This window comes from Corvus cornix, chromosome 10 (assembly GCF_000738735.6).
Source record: "Corvus cornix cornix isolate S_Up_H32 chromosome 10, ASM73873v5, whole genome shotgun sequence".
In the NCBI taxonomy this organism is placed as follows: Eukaryota; Metazoa; Chordata; class Aves; order Passeriformes; family Corvidae; genus Corvus; species Corvus cornix.
Window position 1 is genome coordinate 6237377 of NC_046340.1, and position 24480 is coordinate 6261856.

General features: G+C 44.2%; 1 protein-coding gene across 1 annotated transcript in view; it reads right to left on the reverse strand.

The window, feature by feature from the left end:
- The window catches only part of AGBL1 (AGBL carboxypeptidase 1), a 272002-nt gene that overhangs the window by 228174 nt on the left and 19348 nt on the right, over positions 1-24480 (reverse strand). Inside the window, exons 2-5 of the mRNA XM_039557990.1 lie at positions 24242-24305; positions 22807-22953; positions 22118-22249; positions 19663-19756 (exon numbers count right to left, since the gene is read on the reverse strand). Of these exons, the coding sequence (XP_039413924.1) occupies positions 19663-19756; positions 22118-22249; positions 22807-22953; positions 24242-24305 (437 nt within the window). The remainder of the gene's footprint in view (positions 1-19662; positions 19757-22117; positions 22250-22806; positions 22954-24241; positions 24306-24480) is intronic.

Genomic DNA, 24480 nt, shown 5'->3' on the forward strand with positions numbered 1-24480 from the left:
TGTAATCTCTTTACAAACAATCCCCAAATAAAATTGTATCACAATCCATACTGAGCCAATTATCATCCTGCAGCAAATAAATATTTTTTGTCACCAAGCTGCTGTTCAATATGTGTCCTAACAACAGGTGACACTAAAAGATTCAAGAACTGGTTCTTGCTGATACTGGGTCAACATCTCTATCTAAAGTCATTGCTTCATAATGAAGAGTTCAACAGCAGCTTTACAAACTGCAAAGAAAATGTGCCCAAATACAGACAGAACAGGAAATCACCAGCTAAAAATCTCATTAGTGGAAGCACAGCCATGCTTTCATTGCTTCTTTAGCTCCAACTAAACAGCAACCATTCAGATGGTGAAGGAATACTGTCATCCCCCAGCTATTCAGCCTGCTCAGACAAGGAATACTCTACAGCCACTTATCACTCAGTCTCTTCCCTGGTTTAAAGTCTGGGACAAAGTAAACAACTCTAAGCAAGTTAAAATTCCAGCCAGAGCATCTCCCAAAGCTCACACTCCAGTACGTGCCTTTAAAAAGGGACTGCTCTACATACCTATACTTTACAGGCCTAATGTGATGTCTCAATCACAAGCCAGAGCAGCAGAGCGATGAAGGAATGACCAGAGTATCTCTGGCTCCAAGCAGAAGAGCTCTCAGAATTTCCTCTATGCATGTGATTTATTTTGTAGATGCTTATGAGCATTGCTAAGAGTTTCAGCAGAGCTACACCACTGCCATAAAGTCAACACTGCCAGCAAAATTCCCATCAGCCAATAAATCAGCAAATCTGGATCTTCCAATACTTTTGGGGGGGTGGCCTGTGAGCCACGTTGTATGCAGACAACTTCATTCATCCTCAAAGGATCCCAGAACTCCCAGAGCATGTTCTCAGACAGTCTAATCTCCAGCTCCTGCTGCCTAAGTAGGGTCTAGGTGCAGGCCCAGTAGACTAACCCCAATGATATGCATTGCTTTAGAACAGATTTTGAGAGAAAAAACATAAAAGACATGAGGATAAACTGCAAAACAGGTAAAATAAGTTTAAGTGATAGAACAGACAGATTAAGCCAGCCTAACTTGGTATCTTTCTTTGATAAGATAACCAACTTTTTCTACACAAGGGAAATGTGGTAGATCTAACTTATCTCTACTTCAATAAAGCATTTGATATGGTGCCACACTGAAAATTATTAACCAAGATGGAGCACATGGGGATTAGTGTAAGAGTTACAACGTGGGAAAGGAATTGGTTAAAGGCTCAATGACAGGAATTGTGCTGGAAGAGGAATTATTAATCTAGAGGGAACTTATGTGTGGAAGTCCTCAAGGATCTTTTCAGACTGATCTTATTTCATCTTTTCATTAATGACCTTGGCACAAAAAGTCAGAGTATACTAATAAAATCTGCTGACTGTGTGAAGTCAGGAGCTGCTGCCAATAGCAGGGAGTTCAGAATATCTTTCAGGAGTAACAAGATGTTCTTGGGTTCTGAAGGAATAGAAATGTGATGAAATGTAATAGTCAAAGTGCAAGGTTAAGCATTTAGGGTTTAATAAGGATTACTGTTATGAGCAGGAGCTCATAATTTGGAAATTAGTAGAAGGACACCCTGGATATATGAGCCCATTAAGGGATGACGACAAGCATGACCAGCAGGGTGACAACCATGAAAAGGACAGATCATGTCTCAGAAAAGCCACTGCCAGTGGAGAAGGGGAAGCATGAATGTTCTCATACAAGGCTTCACCTGAACAGCTGTGTGCAGAACTCAGAAGGAACCATGCAGAAATGTGCCAAGGAAATCATTATGGTAACAGAGACATAACTCATTAGGAGTCTTAAAGATCAGAGTTTAGTCACCCTAACAAAATGATAGCCAAGAGACAACTGGATTGTTCCCCACAGACACACTGGGTGACAGAGAAGTAAACACTGAGGGAGGCAGAGAGATACTTAGGCTGAGGAAAAAATTTGGCACTAGGACAAATGGATATAAAATGGCCGTGAATAAATTTAGCTGGAATTGAAAGGATAGGTTTTAAGCACTGGAAAATGAAGGCATGAAACATCCTCTTGGCAGCAATGGGACAAACAACCTAATGACTTTGAAAAGGCAGCTTGGATTGCTTTTAATGGGACTGCCAGGCCCAGTTACCAATGAGGGAAGGGTCTGAGAAAAGTGACCCAGGAATACTGCATCCCTATAGCCTTACATTTTAAACACAGATATAATGGGAATGAAATGAGAAACATGTATTCTAAGTGCAGAGTTAATCAGCCAGCCCAGAAAAGAGCAGCTGCACCAGCTTAAGATGAAGTCCAAAGAGTCCAGTGTCCTGTGGCCAGCAGTGCCAAGGAAAGCAAGCAAGGCCACAACAGAAACAGTTCTAGGACTTGAAGAACAGACTCAAACTCCAGCAACTTGTGGTCCAGAGATCCCATAAACTAACAATGGTGCCTTTGGGAGGGGTTTCAGCTCTTAGCTGATTTTGCTCCCATATATTTGCCTGGGAATTTTTGAACTTGTGAAAACTCTTAGCATTCATAATTATCCTGGGAAAGTACTTCACACCTACATTGTGTAGGGAGTCAACTACCTGCACTTGTTTTAAGTTTGGACTTTCAATCAGCATTGTAATTTGCACATTAAGTCAAGTGTTAGCCATCCCCAAAATATTACCTGTCTTTGATGCTGAACAAAATCAAACACACAAAACACCCTATGGGAACCAATAAATCATCAAAGAGGAATAGAAGCAGAATAGGCTTTCACTGAAAGCAGCAGCAAGACCATTGAAGCAGCAGTAGGGCTACAGCAAGCCAGGCAAACAGTGTTTGTGATAATACCAGCACCTCTTAGCACCATGTGGCAAACCAACAGCATCTTTGCTGGCATCAGGAGATACGATGAGATGAGTAAGCCCAGGACAGGAAGACAGAGAGAGGAGTTCATAAATTGTGCACGAGACCAAGGGCAGGGCTGGAAGAAGATGAGAACAGGAAGAAAAGTTTAAGAGCACAAGAAAGATGACTTGATGAGCCATATGCCAGGCCAGAGAATTTCATAGCATGCCCAGAGCAAATCTCTGCATTTTTCTCAAGAAGGAATGGAGGGGAGATGAGGTGGAGAAAAAAGGGATTAAGTCATTAAAAAACTTGCCAAATCTGTCCAGATATCTTCCCCTGATTTTCTGTGGTAATACATTAGCAAAATCTTAGCTGTTTTGTCAAGTCCAGTGTATCCCAAAGAAGACCCATTTATATATTAAAAAAAAAAGATGTGCAAATAAAGTTGCACTATCTTATAAAGCATAATAATAAATGCTGCTCCATAATCAGAAAACACTAAAAACTCCCTGTAGTAGCAGTGGAGACAGCCGCTCTGAAGAATGGAAAACTTTGAAGTGTTTCCAAGTCAGCAGCTTGGGTATCTGGGCAGGAGTACAACTAGCAGACAGATAGACAAATGCAACTTCCAGATCCTGTGCTTAGGAACCAGCAGCAACAACAAAGAAAAACTCCATGTCCCAGGCCAAAGCACAATTGGATTAGCCAGTAAAAAGGAGTCCTGTGCCCAGGTCACCTTTTCAGATCGGAGTTGCCAGGATATTTTTTTGCTGGAAATCACTGCAGGCAGAGGTGCCTGAAAGCCAAGATCTCAGTTCACAGCAGGAGGCACTCTGATGGACAATGCTGGGCCTCTGTTTCTGTCTCTTGAGGAAAACAGGACTCCTGGAAGTGCAAAACCTCACTCTAGAAGAGATACATGGTTGATGGCACGGAAGGATTTTAAGACTCACAGAACACATTGATGTTGGTGCACACCCACCCAGGACTAGTTTGGAACTATGGACAGGGGACAACAGAAAAGCCAAAGACTGAACAAAAAGGGCTCTTCAGATCAGCCCCCAAGCAACTTAACTATCCCACCTTCTATGAAATTGTGCCTTCTACAGGCTAAAACACAGAACATCCTCTTCAAATCATTGAATGAAAGCTAATGACTAGATGATTTATTATAAACCTCTTCAACCCGATGCCTGATTTAATTCCTTACAGCATTCATACCTGGATGATAAAGACATAAAGCACTATTTGTATAGAAATGTAAGAAAAAGTTCCATCCCTGCCTGGCAACCCATGTTGCTCAACTCCTCTTGCTCTTCACCCTGCTATTTCACATATACTCACTTGTTGCTGTCATGTTTATTCATACCAAAAGCAGTGTGGGGATATGTATTTGTACAGCACCTGGCACAATGGATCCCTGACTCCGAGCTCGAGGTATCACAGCTTACAGCCTTAAAGCCCCTAAGCTTCCACAGCCCCTGTCTCCAGGAGGAATTGTGTCCTCAAGTGTACACATTATCTGGCTGCATTTTGCCTCAAACCCCTTGGACTCATATTTAACGATTAGAATTTATACAGTCACAGAACCACTCACTGTAAAGACAATTTCACATTTGACAACTGAGAGACATTCAGAAACAACACATAAGCACCACAGCAATAGGTGCTTTATAAATCCTACCAGAAGGTAGATCTCATCCAAGGCAGATGCCTTGAAAGTAGTTTCCCTTGTGGCCCAGAAATAGAGATCTTAAATATGCATGCACTTGCACAGTGATTTGTTTTAAAGACTTAAATCCAGCAGCTTCACGTCTTGGAAATATGGGTGGGCAAAAAGCTGCTTATGCTGCTATTTTCATAGCATTGCTAGTCTAGGACTTATGCAAAAATACCCACCATCTTGTCCTCTTTAATTCCAGCTTGTTAGCAAGGCATTAAAACTTACACTAATGGCAAAGTTTGCTTACAGTCTGCAATGTCCCACACACTGCCAACAGGTGGAGTTTGGAGATCCAGCTGTTGTGCACAGATGTGCTTTCAGTGTAATGCTGAAAGATGAGGGGGGAAAAAAAAAAATAATCACACACTACTTTTCTAATGGATACATCCATTCCAGTGACCAGCATGCCTCAGTTCCCAGGTTCAGCTGAAAACCTTCACTGCAGTATCTTCCAAACACTTCTGCCTGCTCTGCAGCCTCTCAGGTTAAAATCAGTGAAAGGAAACAACCTTGCAGCCTCTTTCATCTCTGCCTCCCTGAAAGAGCAGTGACTCCAGGCTTATCCTCCAGGCATCCTTACAATTATCCTACTTTCTCTTGTGTGCAACGAGTACAGAAGGAGAGACAGCTGTATCCTAAAAAGTCAAGCTACTCTTTACAGCTCTAAATTAAATTAGCTTCAAAGTAGTAACAAAGAAGAACAAGGTACATGAAATGCACTTAAAACCTTGCCAAAAGAATGCCCAGGCATTTCTTTCAGTGCAGGGCAGAGTTGGCACTGCCTCCCCAGGCAGAAGCCATACCTCAGAAGATTATGTCAGCTCCCTCTCCAGGGTCAGATGTCACCAATATGGCTGAGGCAGGCTGTGACAGCTTGTCATTCACATCAAGATGAAGGGGCTGGAAGGTTCACAATCAGACAGTATTCTTAACAAATTCATCACCCAGGCAGTTCCATGGTGACAGTGTGAGAACCCAGCTCTCACACCCCAGGGACACGTGTAAGAGGACTGGGAAAGGGGCTCAATACTATCCTTGATTGATTAAGAGGAGTAGTGAGGACACTCATCGAGGCCACCTCTGCTAACAAGCACCAGCAGAGCCCTATAGAACATCTCATACACAGTTAAAGTGTGTCAGGGAATGTGGTTAAATCCCCCTCCTTTCCCCAGGCAGCTGTCTTCCACTCCCAATCCAGTTACTACTCAGTTCAAAAGGGCCTCATGTTCTGTTGGCTCACTCCTTACCTGTCATTTTATTTGTAGCTCATCCATTCCCAGCAGCTTTTGCTTTGGAAACCCCAGGGACTGACATGAAGACTGGACTGCTGACAGGAGACTGTGTGCTTCACACATGGGGGAAGACATCCAGCCCCATTTTTCTTACTTCTGGCTCACTCAGCCTTAAACTTTTTTGACTGTTGTGTACACCCAGAGTAAGGGCAGGGAGAAGGACATAATCCTTGTACCCTACTTAGGGCATGATGAAGTCAAATGACACTTACTGGTGACATACCCAGGAACCCTGGGCTCAAATCTCAGCAGGGCAACTGGGACTTCTTCCATTAAGAGAAATTGAACTGCAAGTGCTTTGCCACTAGGGAGTCTCTGATGGTGAACTATCCTGAGAGAGTCTGGGAGCACCCAGGGGCTTATGACGCCGGAAAATAAGGCTGCACACATCCCATACTGCTGGCAAACCACTGCAAGGTCTCCATTTTATGGATACCCTCAATTACTGGCAGTGAAATATCCAAGGGCAGCTTGTGCTGCTGACAGTCCAGGTAGGGAAGTATCTACCATGTCACTGCTTGTGCCCAGAGCTATTTGAAAGCATAAAAGGGAGGCTAGTTTCAATGCAGTCAAGGCTAAGAGCTGCAGTTCTTCCTGACTGCTGGTTAGTCCAAACCACCTCTAAGGCAGCAGTAATCGCAGGGTACAACATCTCTTGAATGCACTTTGTAGTGAAGGTGCTCTTGAGCTGTGTTTTAAATAGCTACCTTTCCTGCATGGAGCTAAGCTGCTGTGGTGGATGGAAAACCTGAGTTCTCACTTCAGCTTTTCCGGTGGTTTTCAGAATTTTGAGGTCTGTTTTGTTTGAGGTTTTTGTTTGGCTGGTCTTTTTAACCAAAGAAATAAACATCTTTCAGAGAAGCTAATTGAAAAAATTGTACAACATAAGAAAAAGGACACGAATTATGAAGCAGAAGGACTAAGAAAGCATCATCATCTTCCTTGAGCTCCTCCAAGAAAGAAGACTGACTTGTATAGAAGCCTTTTCTTTAAACAAAAGTCAGATGTTTCAGAATAAAGGAGGAATAACTTATATCGAACACAAGATAAAAAACTCCATTCTTTTAAATCTAATAGTACTGTTTCCATATTACAAGACCCTAGAAGTAGATCCATCAGTTTATGTTGCACTTCCCCTCTGGTCCTATTCAGATGAAGCACATCCATAAAGTTCAGCCAAAGGAAACTCAAAGTTTAAAATCTCTAGGGAAGAGGTCTGGATTGCAGAGGGGTTTTGGATAGGTCAGAGCAAGAAGCTGTTTCATGCAGCAGGTGCAAGTGCAAAAAGATACCTATGAAATTAATCTTCTTGCATGTAATGCATTTATCAATCCCCATGTGCTTCCCAAGGAGGTATCATTCCCCTTGTTATGCACACAGGTCAGGCTATGTCTATCCATTACCCTTACCTAAATACCAAAGGATGGTGGACAGGTTAAGACCTGCCTGAAAAGCTCATATGCAAGTGGAATTTCTACAAAATATGCAGAAGAAAATGCTTGGAATAGGTCACCAATATTTTCGTCTTTTCTAGCTATTTCCACTTCTCAACCTTTCTAATGATTGTGTTCCCTAAGTACATCCACACACAGCCCTCCAGCCCTAAATTTAGTGTGAATTGGGCACTTTACAATTTGTTGGTCCTAACTGATGCTGCCAAACAGGAACTTGCTTGGAAATACTGGGGCACTCATTTGTATGCCACGTGTGCACACAATACTGAGCTTAATTGGCACCATTAAATCAGTCTCAAATTGAGAACAATGCATAAACATGCTTGAGAACCACAAAGTAACATTCACTTACAGATTCACAATAGGCATCTTGACCTGAATTTAAAAGGCATTTTTATGTCTAAACAAGCAGGTAGCACTCAGCAGGATTTTTCAAAGCTCCTTTGAATACTAAGGTCAGAACTACCTTTTAACTGTACATGTTAATCCATTAACCTGCTGAGAGGCTTTCTTTTATGCTTACATTCCCTTTCTTCTTCACACATTTAAATATCACTGAAAATGTGGACATTCATTCAAAAAATCAGGTCCCACCTAAGTACTTTCAGTCAATGCCAGTAGCTAGTCTTAAGAAATTTTTCAAATGTGTCTTTTGTGTGAGAAAAAAAATGCCCATTTTACCCACCATGTATGTCAAAACACAGGGCTGCAAAACACACGTAGAATAGTGCTGGAAATGTACAATACTGACTAGTTTTGCCACAGGTAAGCATGAAGTTTTGGGGAAAAGAAAATGTTGCAATTGCAGAGCAGGGAGAAAAAGCTTATTAATTTGCCTGGGATTTTCAATAAGGGTTTAGCAGAAAAAGTCATCCTGCTCTTCACCTCTCTCTGTGGTTTCTGTCTTGCTGGATAGAGAGGGAGGGGTGGGGATACTGCTGTATTGTGCAGTGTATCTGCAGGAAAAGGAGCAAAGGTGTGGAAAGCAGACAGCTTTCCCACTGCCCTGCAGCAGCTTTCTGGACATAAGACCTCCAGGCTGCCATAGGGGAGGCAGCAGAGTCATCTGAGGATGATCAGGTTGGCACAGAACAGGACAGATGCTGCAAACGAGGATGCATCTTCTGCAGAAGCTGTGCCTGCAAGCAGGCTGAGCCACCACCTCCAAGAGCAGAACCCCAACACCTGCTGTGACCCTGTCCTTGTCCTGTCGTCATCTCCACAGCTCTGCAGGACAGAAGTAGGACATCTGACTGCAGGGAAGGCAGCCTGCAGGTCAGAGATGAGGCTCTCTGCAAGCACAGTACCCGAGATATGCAGCATTTCAAGGAACAGCAGTGGGAATGGCATAGGTAGGGTCCTGAGAAAGAATGTTTGTTTATTCATTCCACTAGAACGCACAAGAGTCAGAGAAACAGTTTTCTCTGCTAGGTCACCATGTTGCCTTCCCCACAGCACTTTGCCTAGCTGGTGCCTGAGGTTCAACATGCAGGAAAAGACTTTGACTCAGGCTTTGAGAGGAGGAGCAGGAAGACTGCCGTGCCAGGGGCAGCCAGAGCACAGACTCACCTTCCCCCCCCACATCTACAAGCAAGGGGATTTGAGAGCAGGCAGTTCACACCAGCCTCCATTGCAACACAGGTCACAGCAGCCCTGTGGAGGCTGCTGGTAAGGCAGCATCTGGCTGTTCTAGCCTAACCCTGACTCTCATCCAGTCACCCACAGACTAATGAATCTGTTCAGTTGCATATCTGGAACTCCTTATTTAGCAATAATCTGGTCACATCTTAATGCCTGTGCCTATTCTTCTCAACATTTAGCTAGAGTGTTTAAAAGGAAGATAAAGTCAGTAAATGTCAAATGCACCAAATACTGGGTCAAATTCTCTTGATATTTGCTGTTTGAAAGCTTCAATATCACACTGGCATAACTGCAGGGGATTTTTGAAGCTGCAGTTCACCAAAGCCTAAATAATAAAAGTTAGGGGTTGGGTTTCTTTTTTTCCCCCAGCTCTTCCACTGGAAATCTTCCATCTGATATAATGTAGCCAAACTCTGGGGTCTGAAAACAGACCATATCAAAGCCAAGGCTGGTAGAATTTGAGCTGTAAATATAATAATAAAGTAAAAGGGATAAATAATTAAAAGGCATAGGAAAAATCCTGAGCATTATCGGGATGGTTCTTCCACATGCCTGTTTTTTCTACACAGTAAAATCTGGAAGGTGGTTAAAGCTGGAATGACCACAAATTTTAAAGTGCAATTTTAAACAACAATGAAAAACAAGGAGAAATTAAGCTCTTGACTAGACAGTGGCAGCTGTTGTGCCATTGCAGCATATGCCCTATAGTCCACACAAAGCCCAAACTCTATCCCCTTAACACAGGGGAGGAAAGAAACATATGGAATAGATGATCTGAAGTTACAGGATGGTCTCTCTTTTCTATTCTGCAATAATCTGGCTTGTGCTGTCTCAGAGCCATGACCTTTCCAAGGTTTGCACTTCAGGGGGAGTTTCCATTCCCATCCCCAGAGCTGCAGCCATCCATGTTGGGAAACAGCAGCCCTGTTCTTCCTCACCAGCCACTTCCTCAAGTTTTCAGGTTCTCCCCTCCACATTCCAAGCCCTGTCTCCAAACACCTCCCAGAGCAGCTCAGCTCTGGGTTTATTTACAGATTTTGCTGGCATTGCTGCAATTCCAAGTGTTGCCCTGTAGACAGAGATCGAGAAGAGTCCTGCCAGCATTAGTGAGCCAGAGCCCTGTGCTGAGTCTGTGCCACTGCTGTTACAAAACCTTCTCTCCCTAAAAAATTCATTTCCTCTTCATTGGCAAATACTCTATTATTTACTTTATCTATTTTATTCTCTGTAATAATTTTTTTATAACTATTCAAAAGAGCCTGAAATACTGAAGACTTTGCAGCTCTCTTTCTCTCACCCACTGGAAAGGAGTCTCTTGTGTCTCCTCTGTATCTCTAAATCCAGTTACCCTTCTGCTGCTACACCTGGTGTGGCTCCAACAGTGCTATCAGGACAGGGAACCCTGCAGCAGAAAGGCTGTTGCTAAGGCTTTGACACTGTGTCTCATAACTCTGCCCAGGGCAGGTCTAATCACTGCTGTGCTTTAAAACCACTGATAGTCCTAGAGACTGGCTCACACTGCACCTGCCAGCATTGCCAGCACTGGTGGAGCTGGGAAAAAGCCTTAGCAACCACAGGAAATTCTTGGGGTTGATTTCCTTGTAGGGACAGCACTGTGCAAATTGTTTCTGTAGGTGTCCTGCATTGAGACTTTCATTGTTTTTCCCAAATTTCCCTTGTCTATCTTTGGACTGAAAGCTTTTGTGGGGAGGATATCACAGCTGCTTTCTACCCTCTTCATAAGGGCAAGAGGCTTCTGGGTGGGAGGAGAAATGGCAATAAATCAAGTGAAAGGCAAAGAAGAGGAGATTCCTGGGCTCTCACATGTGCTGACACACAAGTGAGTGCCCTCAGCTTTATCTGCTCACTCTCTGGCCTCTATCAGAGATTCACGTCATTACCCAACTCAGTGATTTCCGAGGGGGAATTCTTTCTTTGTCTCCTTGACACAGGAAAACCAATGTAGGCAAACAGGCAGGGTGGGCACCCGTTCATCATCTCTACACGCACATTCAGATAGGCTTTGTTTGGAAATCTCTTCCTTCCAGTCCCTGTCCTCTAGGGCTGCCTGGCTGAGGTTTTCTAAAGGTTTTGACACTTCACAGCCACCTCAGACATGATTACAAAGTCACATAAACATGTTGCTCAGCCCTCTCCTCACCACACCAGCTCCATGTTCACTCCACAGTCCACTTCAGCTGCATCCTGCCTCAGCATAAAACCTGTCACAAATTCACTACTGTTTTTCTCTCCCCTTTCTCATTGCCCCCCCTCTATGTTCTCACTGAATGCCTCAAACAGAGCTGAGTGTACCCTCACTACCCTTAGTAAGGCATGAGAAAGGTGTGGGTTTAAGTGTATTAAGCATATGAAAAGTCTGAGCTCAGGTGACTTGCCCACAGTAACACACTGTACAGTGTCTCAGATAAACATTTCAGACACGAGACATTTTATCTCCTAACATTAGACTTTTTGCCTTCGTTACTCTTACAGCCCAACACCACTGGTGAAAAACCTCCCTGCACCTCCAGATCAGTAGGAGTCTGCACACTCCTCATCTCACAGATAACTCACAAACCTCCAGAAGTCATCCCAACCCTTCATTTCTTCCTGAACCGTGAAATATTTTGTAATCCTTATCCATTCTCATTTTTTCAAATTTTCACAATTCCACTCTGTTTTGCTACTTACAAAATGCTTAGAATAGCCAGTTCCCACTAGTCTTCACCTAACCGCCTATGGGGGAATATCATATTCAGCTGCAAGAAAGAACTATTAACATTACTAATTCATCTAACTCTGGGAAACACTCCGAGATGCAACTGATGTATGAAATTTGGAGGAGTGGCAGTAGTTTCCATGGTTACATGGGATATACACCTCAGAAAGGTCCTAAGAGGCAGTGGGATTGCAGTGAGGCACCCAAGTGCTAGTTTTAATCCAGTTAGAACAGAGGCCAACAGCAAGACAGATACAGCAACATGAATAATACTCCCAGACTGGATGATATGTCCTAAGAAGCTTCGGTAGCCCACACTGGAGGCCCCACTGCAAGCCTGAACAGTTGTTAGGAGAAGGAGGAAGATTAAAGCTCAGGAAGAAGGACTCTCCAGCCCAACAAACCCAGAGCTGCCTGCAGTATGGCCATACCCAAAGCCATCACGTGAGGCCAGCCACGAACTGCATCTGTCAGAGCCACCGGCTGTGAAAAGCCAAGAACTTGAGAACAGCAGGGACTTGCCCTCGCAGCATCTTTCCAAAGATAGCACTCTAGCTCACCAAAGGGCAGGCAAAGAAAGACCTTCAGCTGAAGGCATTGTTTCTCTTTCAAACTGTGACCTGAAATAGATGTAAAACATAAGGTAGACCCCAAAGAAAATTTTAAAATATTTCTTTCAAAATAACAGTCTCACAATAAGCAGCTCCACTTATAAATTAGTTCCTGCCTTCCCATAACAAATTAAGCTGAGAAGTGAAAATCTCTCTATATAATGCTCATTCACCAATTTTTAATGGAGCAGAGGTAGCTGCATCTGTGGTGAAACTTGCCATTCCAAAGGCCACCAAGAGATGGCACCAGGATTTCTGTGTGCCACATGTTCATCCAGACCTCTGGAACAACCTTGGGAGATGCTATTCCTCTCTGCCTCATCAATTCCCCATCTCTTTTTCGAATCTCGCCTGAAAACATCTCTTCTTCCCTTGTCTCTACCTCTTAATTTTTCAATTTCTCTCATCTACTGCTATTAACAGTACAATGGCAGTAAAGTGTAATTCTGAAATGCAACTCTATTTTTTCTGCAAAGCAGCACTGCCATACCATCAGTCTGAAATGAGATTCTGTAACTTATTATTGATATTAGAACAGGTCATTCTTTGAGAGAAACCACACAGACCATAAAAAGAATGAAAGAGAAGGAACTGCACGACACTGGGACACCTCTGGCTCCAAGATCATTTCTTCTATCACAATGGCTCATTTGCACAGTAGGGGTTATTTACTTATCTTAGTGATGCAACCATCCCTGCTTCATGCTGCCTGAGATTTCAGTCAAGTTAAAAAGACACTTTAAGGAAAGGAAAACTTTCAAGACAACCCTCTTTCTTTTGTTGCTGGCATCATCTTCTTCAGAATGATATTTACCACTTTTATTTAGCAGGACCTCTAGGATAAATCCCATGTAGATCAAGACCAGATGTGAAGCAAGTCATTTAGTTGTGATATAGCTCAACAGAAATATTTTGTCCCTTCCTGTGAATTTTTTACATGGATAAAGTGAACCAAATCGTGTCTGTTTATTCTCAAAATGCTAAGCATTGATTAATTCTGACCACATTCCAGTAGAATCATGTGCTACTTTCCAATTAAATACCCAGACTGCTCAACATGATTAATGACAAAACACAGACTAACAAGAGGAATTAAGCATGATTTGCTTTTGATCTTCTATCAGGAACCATTGCCAAATAAACAAAGGCATAAAGCTGTATATGGAGTATTCTTCAAAAAGAACCCATCACAGGTTCCCTATCAGGGAAGAAGAGCTCATTACCATGTCTGTGCCTTGAGTTTCTGCTCTTTCTCAGAACACTGTCTGGCAGTGGCCACGTATGCCACATATTCTTCTGTTCAAGAAGAACAAGCTGGAAGCTTAGACCAGTCTAGGAGATGGAACTGCAGTAAATGTTTATGGTGGTCTACCAGCAAGGTGTTATCCAGGATTAAGGATAGGGAAAATCTAACTGCCTGCACTGGGGTCTAGGGCACATTTGCAGTTGGATCCCTTCTGCCTGTCCATCGCTCTTAGCAGAAGACATAAGTCCAGTGTTCAGGTCATCCCCAGGATACATCTCCTCTCTCTTTGTCTAAACCAGACATAGCCCACTGCTCTTCTGGTTTCTCCTGTCGGTGTTAAGGTCACAGGAGAGCACTTGTACAAGCATTTGTTGTTGTGGCACCTTGGTCACTTTTCAACACTATGGGCTCAACACTTCAACCTTGCACTGAAAGCACCAGTTTCAAGATGAGAAAACAGAATCTCAGTTGTATGCAAACAAAACAGGTTTCATTAAAAAGCAGAGTAATAGATATTTATCCCTCTATTCAAAGCCTGATTTGAAGCTATGTACAGCCTCTTAACATATCTTCAGCATTTCCAGGGTCTTCATATTCTCCTTGGTCAATCTGACACAATATCTGATTAAATATGGCTTTTAGCTTTAGATGTGCTCTCTTGATCACCTTGGCATTTCTCTCTTCACTTGCACTTTGCTTTCTGTAGTCAGTAAAAATCTCCTCAGCTCCCACCATGACAGAAGTATGTGATACTCTTGTCATGGCCATGAAGTGATTCCTGTGTCATCAATATTCCCATGTGTTTCAGACTCATTAATCCCTCCCCACCTCAAATCACCCCTGAGCACTTATCAGCAGAGACACCAGTGGTATTCTCATTTCTCCTGGGTTTTGAGCCCTTACACCAGATGGATCTGACTCCACTCTCCAAATCGCCTTCAGCAACCTTCTACCTGACCCAGCCTTAAATGGCCATCATGCCACTTCCAGATTGCCTACTGCAGACTCATCCTCCACTACACAGAGAGAAACAAATATTTTCAAGACACCTCAAGTTTCTAGAGGCAAACATTTACCACAGGTGAAGAGAACTTGCTTCTTTTTCCCTTTAATATGTGAGGAATCCAGATATCCACCTCAGGTGAAATAGTTACCTGGGAGGATTTCCTCCCCTTAATGAAAAGGGAGATTATCAGTAAGCATTTGAGGCACTGGGACTGTACAATAAGCACCAAACGCAAGAAGAATTGTGATCAAATGTCAGAAGTGGGTTATGCTGGGCATGAGCAAAGGCAGATAATTTCTGCATAACACATTTTCTAGTGAATTAATTTGGCGCCATTCCCAGACCTTTTTTTATTCACTTTCCACTTTTAATTAAGTAGTCAAACTTTACTGGAATAGCCCAATGTAGAAAGCCAAGTATTCTGAATACCCACAGAAAGAGTTTTTATTTCTGATGAATACTCTCTCTTGTTGTAATCTTTCATACAAGGTTTATGTGAGCACTTACCATGAGCCAGCTCTACCCAGTATGATAAATAGATGTACTCATAGAGCTTTGAGAAACAAAGACATTTTAAAAGGCTGTCCAAATTGCTTTAATAAAACTGTGCACCAAGCTTTTAACAGCAGAAAAGGAGAACATAACGGAGGGAACAACTGAGGCACCCCACCATTTGCCATCTTCTAAAGCACAAGTCTTCCTCATATAGAAAGGAGACTAAATTCTGAGGGTTTTACTTTCAGCCTCTTTGATACTCTATCTTCAACATAAGGAGTCCTAGAAGAGCCTGCACAACACAAAGCCACAGACAACTCACAGCCCCCAAAGCCACTGGTGAAGGTACCTGGTGCCTGGCAACCTGGAGAGTCATGCAGAAGAGACCCAGCTCCCGGCTGACTAGAGAGCGAACATCTTCCACTGCCACATTCCACATCCCACAACACATCCAAATACCTCTCAGAACAAGTGAGTTGGGATAACAAGCAACAGTGTTGAAAGGGACACTGGAAAGCAGGAGGGAGTAGAAGCTGTGAACATCCAGGGAATAACAACGATAAAAAGTGAAAAGAGAAGTGACCATTGCACTGTGTGAGGCATCAGAGATGCTACATTGGAGAAGGTGTTGATGGAGTGAAGATTTGAGCATCCCACACACACTCCTATCAGATATCCCAGCTACTGACATAAACAGAACTGAGAAAAACAGAGCATCATCTGGCTTTATTTAAAGTTGTCCCTGTAAAAGGTATCAGAAAACTTTCTCTGCAGCACAGCATCATGAGAGGTGAGCAAAACAGCCTTGAGTGTCTGACTCACTTGGATTTCACAGTGGTTGACTCAAGAGTTCTCTACACCTCAGAGAGTTCCATGTTTTCTCCATGTAGCTTTTACCTCAGACATGGATAGATCTGGAGAGATCCATAGACATGGCACCAGCAACCTGAAGACCTCAAATGCCTAACTAAAGCCAATAAAGTCCATGAGTCACAGTCTCAGGGGAATCAGAGGTACTTGGCATCTACCCAGAAAAGGTCAATTGGAACATGGGGAGACTATTTCTAAATACCCCCGAGCTTTTGCCACTGGGAAAAATAAATAGAACTATGTATCTTGTTTCCACATCTTAGCGGGCTAAATAAATAGCTCTCACAGGGCACTCTGCAGGGCAGATTCTTAAAGTGACCTTGGCCCTGGTGCTGCCTGGGACAGGGGAACACGGGTGTACCCACCAGAGAAGGGGTGCATTTCCAATGCTGCATTCCTGGCAGCTGATCAGAGAGCCAGGGTAATCTCAGCTCCCACAGTTGCCAGCTGTTCCATCCCAGCAAAAAGGCAAACCACGGTGGCACATAGTTATGAGGTGGAGAGAAGGTATCAAGAGCAAACACAAAGGGAGGATCAGAGGATTTCTGGGACAATATTGGAGTTTTCCTCTGTAGGCAGGTTAGAGGCTGGTGCTCTCTACAACTTCCATATTGATAGCCAAAAAGAAGCAGAGGTTTTTGTGACCAAGAACCACACCAAAATATCACACTCCCAATTTCAGCATAGCCACAGCCACTTTGGGAAGAGCTGCACCGGTATCAGACAGCTGAGAGCACATCCTAAGCTAGGCAAAGAACATGACCTCTTTTTATCCTTTCTCCCCAGCTCAGAAAACTCATCCATAAGCTCCCTACCCCAGTCACCTCACAAATTTTTAGCTAGAGCAACTCAAGTCACGGAAGGACATTTTCCCCACATGTACCCACCTCCATTTTCTGATGAACTGCAGAGATGCTTAGAGCTTTCAGACTGTAGCTATTCCAGGCATTTGCTAATGCTGCGAGAGAAGATCTGAAACCCACTGTACAGTCTGTTCTTCTGGTCTTAAGACCTAAATTCTTGCCAATAGCATCTCCTGAAGCCACTTTCCACAACAAAAACAGCACTTGCAAGCGAACTGCAAACAAGCAGAATCTCCACTAACAGGACCTTAGTGCCTTTTAATGGGTTGCAATTGTGTTTTAAAACAAAACAGGTTTGTGTGGTTCTTCTGATGTAAAACAGGCTGTCTCCACTGTGCCACCGACCTTCTCAGCTGCCCCTAGTTATGAAACAAATGGCACAGCTCTGAGCCCAGGGCAGGCCAGCTGAGTGACCACCAGGCCTGAGCTGATTTATGGTTCTTGTTCATCACACCAAGAGCAGGTGGAAGTCATATCACCTTTTCCTGTGAGCTGGGTCCCAGCAAAGATTGTATGCTCTGTTTGCACACTCATGAAAAATATGTTTTAAGAAAAGCACAGATCTTTTAGGAAATAAAAAAAAAAACCTAGGAAACTGAATTAGCAGTGAGAAAGCTCAGGTAGACAAAAACTAATGCATAGGGCACTTTTTTTTAATTGAAAAATAAATTCAAGCTTTTCAGTAATAAATAAAAAGGCTTATTAGCAATAAAATGGGCTTTACTGAAGGCAATTTTGAGTTTTCTTTTCTGGTGGTTGTGTCTGTGTTCCAAATGGAAAAAAATGTCCACAGAAGAGTTCAAAACAATCCTTGTACACCAGATAAAAGGAAGTAAAAGCTATATATTGCATATTGACAATGTGGAATCATTGAAATCAAAAGCAGCGTGTTTCTCTGGAGGTTGTTTCCCTTAGAAGGGAGTATTTTAGAGCACTTTACAGCCTACGTTTACAGCAACCCTCAGCAGCACTCCCTGCATCTCCAAATGTATTTCAGCAAGAAGCCAAGCTAGAAAGGTGTGACAGATACCAAGTTTTCCACTTCCCCCATGGGAAGCAGTCAATGGAAAATAAAGTACTTTTGCACAAAATTCATTTTAAAAGCCTTTAGGCAGCCAGTCCCATTGCTTAACAGAAAACTGATACAGGTCCAAGTCCTACCACACACACATCTTGGTGCATCACAGAAGCAGAACTAACACTGGTCTAATCGCAGCCAACACTTCCATAGGAAGGAAAGCAGGGAATTGAGTCAAATTTGCTTAGTTAAGCATGGGCTTGGACCCACCAATCACTTTTGTTTGCGTCAGAAGCCAAGCCCAGTTCTGGGTCTAACTCATCCTGGGCACCCCTGTCATACATAAAGCAGTTCTCCAGGCTGACTAAATCTTAAAGTTATTACATGAAGCCTGAGAAGAATGTTGAGGGATGCTCAGATATCCTAGGAATAATATCTTAGTGGTAATATTCTTTGAGCTGGGTAATAGCCAAACCTCTGTGTAGGAAACATCCTGGTATCACCATGTAGAGGAATCTCAGGTACTTTGTCTAAGAGAGAACTGAAGCTGTGAAGCAGTCCCAGGTACTTGGCACTGTGCTAGAAAGCCAAAAGCACAGGCAAAAGTGAGTTGGCTCCATCAACAAGGCAGCTGCAGGAAGTTGTGCATCTGCTGGGCCCCCTCAGTACCTTATTTATCAAAGCAAACTGTCTGAAAACTTTTGTATCTCCAGACGTGTAGGCAGAGGAACTGGAAGAATGCTGCATTTAGCAAGCAGTTCTGTGTGTTGATGTGCAGCTTCAGCACTCGTGGCTGGTGGAAATTAATTCAAATTCCTTCCCATGCAGTGTATTGTGTAACTGGTGATATTGAGAGAACTGGTATCAGTCTTTGATGGTAACAGCAGGATGGACATTATGTAATGCATCCAGGGTGACTGGTGCCCACTTCAACCACAGCTAAGCAAGCAGTGGCCAGACTTTACTGAGGGTGCCAAGTCTGTCCATCCTTCTCACCTCGTTCTCTACCTGCTTCCTCAGTAATCCCCAGCCATGGACCTCACCCATGGCAGGTCCATGCAGAAGCCAGAACTGGGTGAATGCTGCTGACACATGCCTGAGCAAGTAGGGACTGTGCCCCACTGTGGCACTGCATGTCTCAGCAGGAGAACTGGCAGGTCCTGTGTGGCTTGAGCAAACAGGACTGTGTGGGGACAGCTCACAGCAGTAAATTCTTCCTCCTACTTTTAAAGAGCAAGCCACAGATACATGTTGTGCTCTTATAAAGCTTGCCTTGAAAGACATCTGAGGAAGTGGTCAGAGCAGACAACTTGGGGACTAACATTCAGCATTAAGATGAACTGATAAAATGGACTTGCTGTCTTCAGAAAAGAACTATTTGAAATATGTGGGATGGGTTTAAAAGCAGATGCAGATTAATACTAGTAAGAACTGTTGTACTTCAAAAATATGACCAGGTCATGACTGTCTGCAAATGGAGAATGAGACAGCACTTCCACGATTCCACTCTACCTACCCCCAGGCTGGTGGTGGCAGGAGATTCTTGCTGAGGGGGAGGCAGGAGTGTCTTGTCTGCTGCCAGCACATGCTTCTCAAAACCCGGCTGTGGCTGGGAAATGAAGGACGGTACCTTGCAATCAAACTGCCATCGCTGTCTAGGGCACACTACAAATAAAGGACCACCAGCATGAATCATATGATGAATCACAGCATTAACGTGTCCTTTGGGGAACTATTTCTGTCTCTTAAAAAACCCTGCAGATTTAAAGTGAGTGGAAACTGCATACACTTCTGATTTCTTTGCCTTTTCAAGTGGAACCAAAATTTTATTTCTTGCTGTCCTGGAAAGATGAGTTCCTTTGGGGCTACTGCCTACCTGACCGTCCTGATGTGTCTCTTGCTGTAGGGAGTGATGACTTTGAAAAGTAGCTCCATGGCTCCATTGATGCCAAGCATAGTTCCTGTGGTAACTACAGCAATAAAAGGAAAAAGCAGTCAGCTCTGAAATAGGCAGCTGGCAACATTGCTTAGAAGAGATGTGGGGAAGAGTAGCTGCCCCTGGGGCTATGAGCTCTTTGGGCTCCCATCTGGACTCCATAGGTCCCCTTACAAACACAGAAAGGGAAGCACAAAGCTGTCTGTGGACGCAACTTGAGCCAAAATCAGGTGCAAAACCAGTCCCGCAGCTCTTTCCCAATTTCCCCAAAGCCTCTTTTCCTGTAGACATTGTACTCTCCAGATAACAAATCACAATTAAATAGGGTCTCCTCCCAGAAAAGATGACAGAGCTCAAATTCATTCCACATTACCCACATGCAACTCAATGACAGTTCATTTCATAGGGGCTTAGAGGGCAGAGTTTTCTTTCTGTGCTATTATTCAGCAGAGTGGAAGCGGGTTTTGGGGGCTTCTGAATGCAGTTTAATTTCATCTAGGCCAATTTTCCCTTTAATCCTTCACTTTTTAGCACACTAGGAACTTTTATAGATGGATTTTGCAATCAGTTTCAATACCTAATGCATAACCTAGGAGTTTAGCCAGACCTCCCCACTATGAGACAGGATATTTCTGTGTAATGAAGGAACAAATACAGCCCTGAAATTTTGAATGGAAGCAACCAAGGTGAAAGGATCAGTAATCAACAGCAGCCAGAAGGAGCCCTGGCTGTCTGCCTACTGCTGGGTTTTGGCTGTTTTGTAGATATCTCCCAGTGGTCATCAGAGAGCTGCCAGAGGGCCCATCATCTCCTGCTGTCCTACCATGTCCCTGCCAAGCTGTCCTGTGATGGAAAGCCTTGCAAGGCCTGCCAGCTACATTCGCACTGGCTGGCAATTCATTAGAGACAGGGTGATGGACAAGGCTGCTCGAACTCATCCCGCTCCAGAGCAGGATGTGGGCAGCCACAAACACCTGGTGGCAGTGAAAGGAGCAACCCAGAGTGGGGCATGAGGTGAGACTCATCTTTATTGCGTTCATACCTAAGCACTCTCAAGAGTTTTATATGGTTCCGACTTCCCTTTAGTTCCATTCCAGAAACATAATTTTTAAGGTTAGGAACATGTAACCCCCTGGTTTGGTATCACACCCCCACAGATCTTCACCTAACCTCCCCTGCAGCTTCCCAGCTGGGCCACAGAACCCACAAAGTCAATATTATTAATGGAGAGTGCTGGAGATACCTGGAGAGTAACAGAGATGCTCCAGCAAAGGTGCAGAGCTGGGGTTCTGGGGTCTGACATTAACAGAAAGGAGGCCAGGCTGCAGTGTGCACCCTGAAACCTCTGCAGAAACAGCAGCTGTACTGGAGTGCAGGTGCACTGAAGCAGGGAGCAGGGAAGTGGGCAGATCATCATTTTGGGTGGGAGGCAGCACAGGGTCACTGCACAGCTGTGAAACCCAAATAAAGGCACACTTCATCTTCTGGCTTTGGTTGTATTTTCAGCCACACTCAAACTTTCAAATACTGCTTATCACGGGGAGAGGGATTGAGTGTTGAAGCTTGGCTGCTTGCCTGAGAAAGCCCAAAGCATGAAACCAGCTCCTGTCCAGGCAGAAGGAACCTGCAGGGCTGGGTGCCAGGAGAGCTAAATCTCAGGGTGCACATAGCAGACTGCAGATAGGATGGCCATCAAGAATTTTCTGCTGGGTGAGGGATGTAGGGAAGGAGAGGAAAGGGTTAGAGTGAGCAAAGGGAAATTTGTGCTGACGAGCTCAGTGCTTTATAGCAGGGAAAGCCTGTATGTATCTGTAATGATCCCAGGAGAGAATACTGGAAATCCCGTTGCTTGAATCATTTAACGTGAGGGCATTGCCAAGCAAGAAAAGCTGGGAGAGTGCACATCTGAGGGGATACTAGTCAAAAGAACAGGATTTAAAATCTGCTTCCTGGGGGACCTTGAATAAGTAAAAGATTTCTCTCTCCCTCTGCTTCTCCACCCTCATGGAGCTGCTCTGAGGATCAATACAATCAACAATAGTGAGACATTTGGCTGTTATGGTAATGGGAACTGTATAGAGACTTAAGGTACCCAAGTCTCAGAGCAAAAGAATTGACTGTCTATATTCCAGAATAGGAGATCTTTGCCAAGAATATTTTTCACTACAGCACTTTTATTTCCATAGCTCGCGGATGAAATGCACTGTAAAGGCTGCATAGGCCCCTTGAGGAGCACCTTTTTCTAAGGTTGTTCTGGCTTTTGTGCTTTTCTGTATATTAATGGTGCATGCAGGCACTAACCCTACCAGGAATAATGTTTCTTTGCATTGAAATGACTAAAAAAGGACCCTGGTGGTTGTCACACAGAGGAAAAAAGGAAAATCCTGGCACTCACCATTAGAAGCACAAACACGCAGGACCCAGAGACAGTGGGTGAGGTGCAGGTGGTGGCCCAGGTTTCTTCTTGTCAAGCTCAGTATTATATCAGTGGCTTCTGCCTTCTGCACTTTCATCCCAAACTTCCTATCTGTGAAAAGCAAATAAGAATTAAACTGTTGCAAAGGCCAGGTCGTTGCAGCAGCGCTGCTAAACATATTTCCACCAAACCTTGAAACTCAAAAACCTCATAACAAAGGCATTCAAATATATCAATGAGTTAAATCAGTATTAATCTTGCTGGAAACAGAAAAACATGGGATTTACTTTAAGTCACCATAGATGAATCATAGAACAGTTTGGATTGGAAAAGACCTTTGAAGGCCACCTAGTCCAAACCCCTTGCAATGAGTTGCATTAGACAAGGTTGCTCAAAGCCCTGTCCAACCTGACCTTGAATGTTTCCAGGGATGAGGCATCCACCACCTCTCTGAGCAACCCATGCCAGTGCCTCACCACCCTCATCATAAAATATTTCTTCCTTATGTCTTATCCGAATCTATCCTCCTCTTTCAGTTTAAAACCCTTACTCGTCCTGTAGCAACAGGTCCTACTAAAAAGTCTGTCCCCTTTAACTACTGGAAGGCCACGATGAGGTCATCCTTAGTGATGGCCCCCCTCAAGAAGCCCCCCAGCACTCAGCAGTACCTCGTTGGCCCACCCTGGCCAGCAGCCGCAGCAGGGGCAGGAGGGTGCCGTGGTCAGGTGGCTCTGTCCGGGCAGCCGTGGCCAGGGCCTGCAGCAAAGCCTCGCTGCCCCCTTTGCTGATCACGTAGTGAATTCTCCGTCCAGTGCCTGGGGAAAAGAGGAGACTGCTCAGAGCATCCCTTCCCTGAGCCACAGCCGTCACAAACCCTCAGCCCTCACGGAGCACAAGGAGCTTCGATGGCCTTCAGACAATATTTGAGTGCCATGAACGCACAAGCGTTTGCAGAACTGGCCATGGATCCCAAGACACGTGGCTGGTGGCTGCATGGTGGAACTATGTGCTCTGATGACACTGAGTCTCTCCAAACCCATGTGCTGCAAAAGTTTTTCACTGTGCAATGAAATGTGGCAGAGAGGAATGAGCAGAGACACTGACGGGTTTCAAAGTAGCAAAAGGCTCAGTGATCTTTTCTTAGATACTGGAAATTAAACAAGGAAAGAACTAAAGCCGCACTGGGCTTCTGTCAAATGAAAAGGAATCCTAGGGAAGCCTTGGGGACAGCTTTCAAATAAATGTAGGTCTCCGAAGAAACCACATTCTAACCCTGGGAGCCTTGCTGTGTTAACAAACATTGATCCAGGCTCCGTGGTTGGGGGATGCTGCTCGGTCAGTTCCTAGAGGAGAGTAGGAGCCCCTATTCTCCATGGAGGCCATTCTTCCACCCAGCTGAGGCACAGGGATGCAGGGCTCCAAAGGAGAGGCGCAGATGGACAGGTGATGTCTCTGGTGGGGCTTCCAGGAGTGGGGGACCCACGAGGATCCAGCACTCACTAATGCAGCCCCCACAGCCTGACAGCTTAGTTGGGTTGGGAATTGTTTAGCAGATGAGATTTTTGTGGTGGAGTAGAAAGGAAAGGGAACTGGATTTTTTTTATTTTTTTTCAGTTCTTTTGCCAATACAGTTATTTTTTCATGCAGCTTTGAGCACATAAAACGACATCCATTCCCTGCAGCCCCAAGGTAGAAGTGCCTTTTGGAGAGAGGCTGAACCCTCCGCATTAGAGGGTCCCTGGGTTCCAAAAAGTCAGGTTCCTTTCCCTGTCCCACAGCCCTCTCTCCAATGGCACTGGTGAACATTTCCAGTGGTTGACTGCCAGGGATTATGAAACGCTTTGCAACCCATGGATATCTTCAAAACTATAAAGAAAAAATTGAAACTTTCTCTGAGTTTCTTTTTTTTCTTTAACACTCCCAATAAGCTCAGTTTTCCAAACACAGGAGTAAGGACTGCTTATCTATGGATACAATTTATATTTTTTTCACCTTGCAAACACCTGGCCAAGGTTGAATGCAAATATGAATTCCCTGATTTACTTGAGGACCTCCTTTTCTGCCCTTGCCCACAGCCTTTGCCCCAGATCTTTGCCTCCTTACCCAGAGACAGCAAGTCAGTGAGGACGCTGAGAATGTTCAGGATGACATCCTTGTCACAGGAGCTCTGAAACAGAAACACAGCACATTAGGGATCAGCTCAGGACAGGGCACTTCCTGCTGCACAGGGCTGCAGTGCATCACACAGCGCAGAGGCATTGAGATCCTTGTTTGGATACTGAGCATTTTGTGCCATCTGGACAGTGAATATGTGGAAACATATTGATAACACATTTTAAAAG